The 10,000-nt window shown below is 46.2% G+C and overlaps 1 protein-coding gene across 1 annotated transcript; it reads left to right on the top strand.

Annotated features, from left to right (window-relative positions):
• The first annotated feature begins 3,726 nt into the window (after nt 1-3,726).
• On the top strand, nt 3,727-7,434 carry znf703 (zinc finger protein 703). Its single transcript, XM_079735337.1, has 2 exons — nt 3,727-4,369; nt 4,949-7,434. The coding sequence occupies exons 1-2, from the start codon at nt 4,292-4,294 to the stop codon at nt 6,440-6,442; spliced, it is 1,572 nt and encodes a 523-aa protein (XP_079591463.1). The 5' UTR covers nt 3,727-4,291; the 3' UTR covers nt 6,443-7,434.
• The last annotated feature ends 2,566 nt before the right edge of the window (nt 7,435-10,000 follow it).

Raw genomic sequence — 10,000 nt, 5'->3', positions numbered from 1 at the left:
GCGTTAGAGGAAAAACTATTTAATGATTGTTTCGTTTTTCTGGCTCTAGCATCAAGCGTAATAGTTGTAAAATGAAAGAATATGCCCATGTTACCTTTATGTTACCTTTATGGAAATGATGAATGCTTGTGAAAGCCCAACTCGTCCGCAAACCTAAACAGGTTTTCTCTATCTTTACCGCTCACACACGTCACATCACATGTTTCATTTGGGGCACTTTTTCTCACACCATCACACTTTTTGTTAATGTGTTCCCTCGCTGTGTTTGGAAGAAGTTCTCACTGCCCTTTACATTACAAGTGGAGGAACAGCGACACGCAAACACACACCAGTCCACCGCTCAGGAGGAGAAATATCATGAGGGAGACAAAACAACGCACCATGCTGACAAACCGATAGATCCCCTCCACACCGCATGTTCTTTACCTTCTATTGTGCAACGTGAGCAGAGGACACGGTGAGGAACAGGGAGTATATATGGAGACACATTGTACTTGTTCCTACATGGGGTATGGCCCTCCTCCTCGCGTGACGCTTCATGGTGGAGGAGGGTCTGTCCTAGTTCTGGGCAACCCAAGGCCAGCGGTGAAAAATACCTTGCAAAGTTTCTCAAAGCATTTTTTATTTGTGGTTCCTTTTTTACACGTTGGTGAATAATGGTGCGACATGACACAGTAATGCTGGTTCTGGTGAAAAACAGCTCATCCACACCTTTCTGGGCCAGCCTGTGATACTGTTCCACAGGGGATAGATGGAGGAGGTTCTGTTTGTGTGTGTGTGTGTGTGTGTGTGTGTGTGTGTGTGTGTGTGTGTGTGTGTGTGTGTGTGTGTGTGTGTGTGTGTGTGTGTGTGTGTGTGTGTGTGTGTGTGTGCGTGCGTGCGTGTGTGTGTGTGTGTGACTGTATGTGTGAAATATAGTTCTACTTTAACATTCATGTATTCGAGTAGAGACAAGATGAATTGACCCTCAGACATCTATATCACTTCCCTAATTAGAGCACTGTGTCATCGCACACCAAACCATAGGCTGGAGGAAGAACATGGTGATTTATGACTCCTGCGCTATAGAACTTATAGGACAAATAGCAGGAAATGATGTGGGGTCATCATCACTATGCATTAGTAAGAGATGGATTCACATTTTTTGAGTTTCCAAAGACGAGAAAACATGTGATTAAAAAAACAAACAACATTAGATACTGCTTATTTCAAACAATGTTTCTCTATTCACATGAAAGGAAGAGAAAATGCTCCCCGTTTTAGCTCAAGAGAATCACTCGTCTGATCTTTAACTTAATCTAGATGCCCACTAATACCATGCGCAATATCACTGCAATTAGATTAGCGGAGGAGACGGAAAATCGTTTGTTCCAAGTGGCAAGGTTGATCGGAATTGATTTACTCACAGAGTAATGGCCCATTTAATGGACGCCATGTTCATCAGAGGCTGACAAAAGCAAACCTACTCTCTTTCTGTCTTTTGAGAGACAGGACCAATATGAAGTTTAATGTCATAGTAATCGATTATTGTAAAATCCAGTGTTTTATAACAGGTTGTGTTTGGAAGGTTAAATCAACTCAACATCTGATACACGATAACCCACAAAATGCTCCACTTTTAAGGAATGTGTTATTCCGTTAGTGTGTCAATGAAAAACCACAACAGGCCTGTAGAACAAAAGATGAACACCAACAATGGAACACAGGCTCTGTTTTCAGTTCTCCTTTTAATTGTTAAAATGACTTGAGCGGTGGTGTCCCCACCAGCGTCATAATGAAGGTATGCATCATGCATTCCATTATTCAAAGATTAAAGAACATTTCTGAATTGATTTATTCGCAGATTTCCAATAAAAGGAGTTGGAATCCAAATCCATTCTTGCTCATCTTCTTTTCAGCCCAATCTTTAACTCAGGGTTTGATTGATAATGCCTGCACAACGTCTTAGTGCTGCTGGGTTTATGTGGTTGACTGGCAGCCAGTGGTTCATACCTCAGAAGGCCCTTCTCAGCCTGCTGTCACCGCTCCTTATTAGGATTCTAATATATGTTGATGGAGGATTGTGTAGTGAATCTACTGAACCACCTTACTCCCAGTCCGACTCCATGGGGGACATGCGTCGGGACATGCAGCAGAGGGGAGGGGGGGGGGCATTTCCTCCCTTGAGTATGTTGACCTAGGGATGACACATGTTTGTTTGTTAAAACCCATTCACTATTTTTCAGAGATGTTTTCAATAAAGCTTTAAGAAATGTTAAATGGTATATATTTGATTTTGAACATTTCTCTAAAGATGAATGTCTTCTGTGATCAAGAAATTGGCCTTAGTTCCACATGAAAATATATCAGGGCAATGTGTTGCCTTTCAACAATACACACGCTTGCTTTTATTATTTTCCCAAGACCTTTGCTCGGGATAAGCTCGGGATAGTAGTTTTAAATGTTCTTGCTGCATGTCTTTGCTTGAAAACTGTTTTCAGATACGAGAATAAGGTGAAATACTCCTCCTCAACAGGAAAGAGCTGTTGCTCAGTGATGGCTGTTGACAACGCTTGAAGGGAAGTCTGTTTGACAGGTTGAAGAGAAGACCCTCATTCTGTCTGATCTTCGGGTACTTGGCCTCTTCTGGTATTCATTTCAACCTCGCTCCATTCCACACACTCCTTCCGCTCTCCCTCTCTCCTCTCTCTTTTTACGCTTCTTGACCCGTTCATATTCATAACCCCTCAGGAGGTTAAGGCGGGAAGCTAGATAGATAGCGGCAAGCTTCTTAGCTAGGAGCAACTAGCTAGCTAACAGCAAGCTAGCTCCACCTCCAATTATTGGAGGTGGTTGTCTAAAAAGTGCAAATACTTATCACCCAAATTACATTATACAGTCTTTTGCCCACAGGTTGTAAAACATTAGGAGTGATTTACACTCGTTTGGGACAGCATGGAAACTGTAGAGAATCAAAGACCCACCGACTTTACTATTTTAGGCCGCCTTTAATAGTTCTTGTCAGCTGTAATTTTTAAGTAGGCCTACTTTAACCAATTCGTTGTATAATTAGGTTAACAAAATTAGCTCATTGCTTGCTCAGTCACCAGGCAGTAATTTAATAAAGTTATTAACCTTCCAGATGAATAGAGCCATTATGCGTTGCAGGCCATCCATCTTTATCATATTTCTGGTCCAGAAAAAGAAAAAAGATTTTTTTTTGCATCTGCTGTGTTCTCTAAACATTGATGGATAGCTCTGAACAAGGCTAGGAAATATTTTTTTTTCTTGCAGCATCCTACAGAATAAGACACATTATATTGCACATGCAAATACATTTTCCCATGTCTACAACAGTTGACATGACAGTTGGTTAAAATTTAAATTATATTTTAAGTTAGTATTCCAATCCTGATGCCTTTACATAAACAATATAATTTGAATGTTAAAAATGTAATTTACATGATGAACTGGTAATTCTTATACTTACAGAAAAAGACTCTCAGGCATTACATTTTATTGTAGCCCTATGTGCTGTTATTTGTTTAACAATGTTGTACTAGAAACAGCACTGTGGCCACCAAAGCGCACTGATGATGCAAGGCTCCGCCCTCATGTAAATTGAAGGGGCTACCTCCTATTGGCCGAGCGCTGCCTCACTCTGAAGTGTTCAAGCGGAGACCTCACTCCCGCAGTGAGCTCGTGAAGTGAAGGTAGACTCGGCGCGGCGGGCGAAGCAGTGGGATCTGGTCTTTCTCCCGGTCACTCGGATTCAGCAAAGTGGGCAGTGGTCGGATTCAACGTCGTATATAACTGGATTTGTGCTTATTTTTTGTTTCGTGGTTAGCAGCTCCTGAAGAAGCCTATACTTTATTGTTAGATGAGACCTTAACCTGGGATTACAAGTGGATTGTGCGCCTTGAGGAATGAGGAGATGCTTTGACCACAGCAGCGCACCAGGAGGAACTACCCGGCGCGTCGGACGCCCACCGCGCCAAGGGAAAAAGATGGTTTGGTGTTTCTGCGGAGGTCAACACCATTTTACTATAAGGGGCGCTCAACTTTAGATTTTATTCCGAAACTATAGACGACCAATCTTCAAAAAGCTGTCTGCCATCTCCAATAAACGATGTGTATATAGTGTCCGTTGGACACCAACAGGCCCACGCCACCCGACCGAGCCCGATACATAAAGGAAAGGTTTGGGTGCCGCCAGACCTGCTCGTTGACACCTCGGACCCAACTCCTCTAGAACAGCCCCTGCTCCTCTAAAACAACGCCTGCTCCTCCAGCACAGCGCCTGCTCCTCAAGATGTTGACGGCTCACTCAGGACACTTCCTCCACCCCGACTACCTGCAGCCGCTCACCTCCGCGCCCGTCAGCATCGAGGTAAACTCATTCACCAAATGGGAAATACAACGGAGAACTATCCGCTATGGAGCTGCAGTTACACAGCATTTTAGAACTGTATAAAGGAAATTTGCTTAAGGTTGTATTTATACAACCTAAAGAATAGATATATTCCTTAGGTTGTATATAAAGGCTGTGTATAAAGTTGTTTAAGATGCATTTAAAGCGAAAACATTTTTGCTGGAGGACAAAAAATAGCTACTAAATAGCTACGAGGACATAAATAGTGGTTTATTAGAGATGTCTTACTATAGGCCTTATTGATTTTATTTAGGTTGAATGTGTATTGTGTTGCCCTTTCACAAAGGCAGCACACTACTTAAATACAATAAAATGAAATCCAGGCCTAGTTATATATTATGCATATTTTATCTATTTGTAAATAATAATAATAATAATAATAATAATAATAATATTAATAATAATAATAGCCCATGTATATATACAACCCCCTTATACACAATGTAGTCCTAGGCATCCATAAAGTCTTCCTCCTCTGAGTTAGGCCTGAACCCGTGGGCCATACTGCTGCTATACTGAACCAATGTTTTCTTTCAGCTGGACGCCAAGAAGAGCCCGCTGGCCCTGCTGGCGCAGACCTGCTCCCAGATCGGGAAGTCGGACCCCCCGTCTGTGTCCAAGGCCAGCTCCGTGTCCTCCAGCGGCCAAGGGGACAAGGACCCCCCCAGCCGCCTGGCGCCGCCGACCTCAGGCCCACGACACGGCGAATCAGGCTTCAAGCCCTACCACAAGGCGGGCGGGGAAGGGCGCAGGGACGGGCCGACCCGGACCCTCGCCCCAGGGGTTGCCGGGGACAACAGGGGGAGCGGCCATAGCGGTAACCAGCAGGCCTTCCCTGCCCACCCACCGGTCTCCCCCACCTCCGCACCCCCCGGAAACACACAGCAGCACCCTCCACCCCCACCTCCGCCCCCGCTACTCAAACACAACCCTCCTCCCGCCGTTGGACCCCCGGCCGCTGACGGAGACGCATGTCTGGAGCGGGCCAGTCCCGGCAGCACGGCCGGCGCTCCTCACAGCGGAGGCCAGCTCAAGAAGGACGCCAACGACAGTAAGTTGTCGCGCTTGAGCAGCCCCCACCTGGCCAACTCCAGCCACGCCCGGGCCAGCGCCAACTCCAGCAACGGCAGCTCGGACGGCAGCTCCCACCAGCAGGAAGGAAGTAAGTGCGACCCTCAGGCCACGCAGGCCGGCCTCACCCAGGGACACATCACCCCCATCTCCCCCTACAAGACCGGCCACTCCCTGTTCCCCCTGCCGTCCGGCGCCATGGCCTACCACGGCTCCGGCATGGGGGCCTACCCCGGCTTCCCGTCCCAGTTCGTCCAGGGCTTGGATCCGTCCAAGGCCAAGCACCCAAGCTCCAGTCCGCTCAGCGGGGCCTCCCCTCCGTCGCTGATGCAGGGCCTGTGTCGGGACCCGTACTGCCTGAGCTACCCCAACGCGCCCCAACTCGGAGGAGGCAACCCCTGCATCCACCCGGACCCTTCCTCCGGCCTCAAGTCCCCCGGGTACCCTCTCGTCTACCCCTCCCACCCGCTGCACTCCCTCCACTCCAACAGCCTGTCGTCCAGCGCCTCCTCCTCCTACTCCCATCCCCTGTACACGTATGGCTTCATGCTCCCTAACGACCACTTGCCGCACGCCTGCAACTGGGTCTCCGCAGGGGGCCCGTGTGACAAGCGCTTCCCCACCTCGGACGAGCTGCTGGCTCACCTCCGCTCTCACACAGCCCTCCACGGAGGCATGGACCCTAAGCTGATGTCGGCCATCTCCTCGTCTGGGCCGACCCCGTGCCACATGCACCCCTCCTACCAGAGCAGTGTGGCCTCCATGCCCAGCTCCTACTCCCTGCGGCCGCCTCCCAGTCTGGGTATGGCGCGCTACCACCCCTACAGTAAGGTCCATCACCTGGCCCCCGGCCAGACCTCCATGGCCCTGCCCTCCATGCCCAGCGCGGGGCCTTACTACCCTACGTACGCTCTCTACAGCCAGCGGCTGGGCTGTGGCTCTGCACTGGGCTACCCGTGAGACACGCGCAGCCACAGCAGACCGGCCTCCTGACGGGGTTGCTGGCCATCTGGACTGCCTTGAGTACTTTTCGTGTCGGTAAGCCACTGGACTTCAAACTCAACAGGTTGAAAGATGAGTTTCATTGCTTTGGAATCTCCTTCAGTTGTTATTTGTACATGTGGTGGATTCTCAGGAGCGGTGACCAGTGGATAGGCACGGTGCCTGGATTCTGCTTCACTTCTGAGTAAACGGGGAGAGTTGTGTTTGTGTCCTGCAAGTTAAGGATACATGAAATCAACCAAATGTTTTTAATGAAGAGATGTCTGCGACGCGGCAGCAGCCCTTGGGAGTGGCTGAAGCCCAGGCAGCAAGCGTTCTCCAGAGTACCAGTACAGTAGTTTACTGGGGAGATGCATGCAGGCCTCATCCTGCAGAGTCCACTTGTCATTGGTTGGTTTCATCTATTAGTGTACATTTCTTTGTTACATTTTTATTTTTCTGCTGAGAAATTATATTTATTATGATTTGCGCACTTTTGTCATGAGTTTTTCACTACGTTCTCAGTTTAAAATTCTATAAACGGTCAAAAGCTGCACATGGTGGGGCAGAATTCTCCCTCTGGACTCTTCTGTTTGTCAATTTTTATCTGTATAGCAAATTATTAAAAAAATACATTAGTAAATGATATTTTTGTGTAAAGTATTTGAGATAAAACCTTTTGCGGTGTTATCCAGTGAAAGGGGAGGTCATATTTTGTTAAATAAATTGCACTTAAAGAGGTGAACCTTTGTGGCTTTGTTTCTGTTTAATTTGATTTCATTAACCTTAGTCAAGGAAAGTACAAGATGAATGTAATTAGCTTTTTGGTCTGTAGACATATAAACTTTTCTAAAGTTTCCTCTACCATTCATGTTTCATAATCCAAAGTAAAGGTGTTAAACAGATTTGCCCTGTTTATCCTGACCTTACATCAGTTAAAAAACAGTGTATGCATTTTGGTTTGAGGCAAACTTCACAAGGGAAAGTACCTTGGGAAATCTCTTTATTAAATGCACGGCTTTATACAACTGTTTGCAGGCAAGAGGCCCCACCTCAGAAGTACACAGTCCATCTTCTGGAGGTTGGAAACTATTATTATCAATCCCAACATACAATTTGTTACTGGTTGTGCTACCAAATAAAATATGTTGGAATAAAGCCGTTTTCCTGCAAATAAATGTTTTTGATGGCTTTAAAAGTAGAAAGGAAATATCCACCCTAAAATGATGGACGAGGTTATGCTATTTAAAGAGTAGTTGTGGCATTGGGACACGCACATGTTGTTTTGCAAAATCAGTGTTATTTCCATATAAAAATGCCCTCGTTGCACGTTATGAAAAACGAGGCGGTTAAATATAAGTTAAAACAAACTAAATTAGCTGAAACCATATTTTGAAGGTAACAAATAGTAGTGTGTGCTATTCCTCTATGAGAACGGGGGCCCCTATACACACTAATGATATTCTCTGCCTTAAGATGTTACAGCTATAGGCTATATCAACACATTATGTAATCATGTCTGAAGTGGTTTTATAACTCAGAAACAAGTCCTCTAAAAACATAAACTTTGTGGCGAGCAGCAAAGCAAGGAGAAACAAAAGCCCCCCCCAACGCCCTGAAGCCGTGAGCGCCATGCCTTGTTGTGACGTCACTTCAGCGGGGCCCAGCGCTAAAAGCCTCGGGGCTCGCGCTCTGCCCCAGCCCATGGGCACGCTGCTGTGACAGCCTCTCCGGTTACAGGGCTGCTGCCACGAGACACACCGCGCTAGTGGTAAAACGCTGTTTCCACGCAACGTGACACTCCTGACAAGGACACGTATTGATAACCCGGGCTGGCCCGTCGCCCAGCAGACTCACGGCGCTCAGCGGCGCGGTCGCCAGGAGCGGATCCGCCGGTAACACGATCACCTGTCGTAGGCTGGCGAGACGTGTTGTGACGCAGGGAGAAGGGGACGAAGGCTTCACATTCAACCCTGGGAAGCTACTCAGCTGCTGGGTAGTGCTATGGGAACAATGGGGCTTACAGGAGCAACAAGGTTTTCCTCTGCACTCTAAAATGAGATGTTTGCTTCTAGGTAACTATTTAGTTGAGGTGAGGCTCATCTGAATCATTTCATCTGAACCCTCCGTCTCTTTGGTTTGCTCTTGTAACGTTACTAGAACTATATTTATTATAGGGTTTATATTATATAGTAGGCTATATAGTATTATAGTCTTCAATCTAGCTGTTTTTGTTTTTGCAGACCTTTATTGGGTTCATTGACCCTTATTTTAATATATGTGAGGATTAACTATTTGTGACCTGTTGCTTAAACCCGTTTCCGTATCCAATGAAGACACTGAATAATTATGGTATTAATTATTGGTAGTAACAATAATCGCCATTTGTTTAGTTAGGTTATGATAAAGATTACATTTGCGAATTATTTTTTCATACAATTCTTCTTTTTTTTATATCGTCAACATTCATATCAACACATTTACTACATTCTCCTCCAGCCACTAATGGTTTGTATTCAACCGCATTTCAGCATGTTTCAATATCGGGGGGATGTTTGTAAAGACCTGCTACTGATTCAGCTAAAGTGTGGATTGCATATAGGTCATGGTTTGTTGGTTTAGAGCCAACAAGTTTTAAAACGTCTCATCAGCTTGTCACCAGTGGTATATCACAGAATATTATTATATATAATAATTTCCATGCTATTTCCCAACAGATAAATCAAACATTCCCACTGGGAGCTGCTACTCTCTCTTCAAGAGGCTTATGGGGTTTGTTTTGTGAACTCAAGTTGTTTCCAAGCAGACAGATGAACTGGGTGTCTCATGTGTGTTTCTAATACAGTTTCCCTGAAAGAGTCTCTTTTATTCCAGAGTCTACATTCATTCAAACTTCACCTCATCAGTTCTGGAAGCAGGAGGAAAAACAATAAAGAAAAATAATGGAAACACTGCGACGCAAAAACAACACAGCAAATGCAAACTCACACAAGGCATTGAACCGTGAACCACCTATCATGTTGCACTCCATCTATGATCATTCTGGTACTTTCCATTCCCTTTCTCCTAGTAATTGGTGTACTATTAATTACACCCCATCTCCACCTCCTCATCTTCTTGGGCTGTGGCTCCCTCCCCGGGCTCACATCTCAAACTGGGCCCTGTTGAAACAGAGAGGGAGGGAGAGAGAGAGGAACGCACAACAGGGCAATGGCAATTATGGTTTCTCCACTAATGTGTATGGTCCCAGCTGGTTCTACTCTCCTTCACTCAGAGAGAGAGAAAGAGAGAGAGAGAGAGAGAGAGAGAGAGAGAGAGAGAGAGAGAGACGAAGAGAGAGAGAGACAGGGAGAGAGGAGAGCCTTGCTCGGTTGTCAGCTCCCAAGAATCAACAGCACCAAAGCTCAGGGAGAACGTGCCTTGGCAGCGCTCATCAGCAGGCCTGGAGGCTAGCGTGTTAGCCTGGTGATAGCATCCTCCGTTTGGTTGGTGCATGTGGTGACTGCCGGCCCTCTGGCTCCGCCCTCATTCCTGGTG

This window comes from Pollachius pollachius (genome assembly GCF_949987615.1).
Source record: "Pollachius pollachius genome assembly, chromosome: 4".
Taxonomy (NCBI): Eukaryota; Metazoa; Chordata; class Actinopteri; order Gadiformes; family Gadidae; genus Pollachius; species Pollachius pollachius.
The sequence above is the reverse complement of the archived record's forward strand: the minus strand, read 5'-3'. Positions and strand labels throughout refer to the sequence as shown.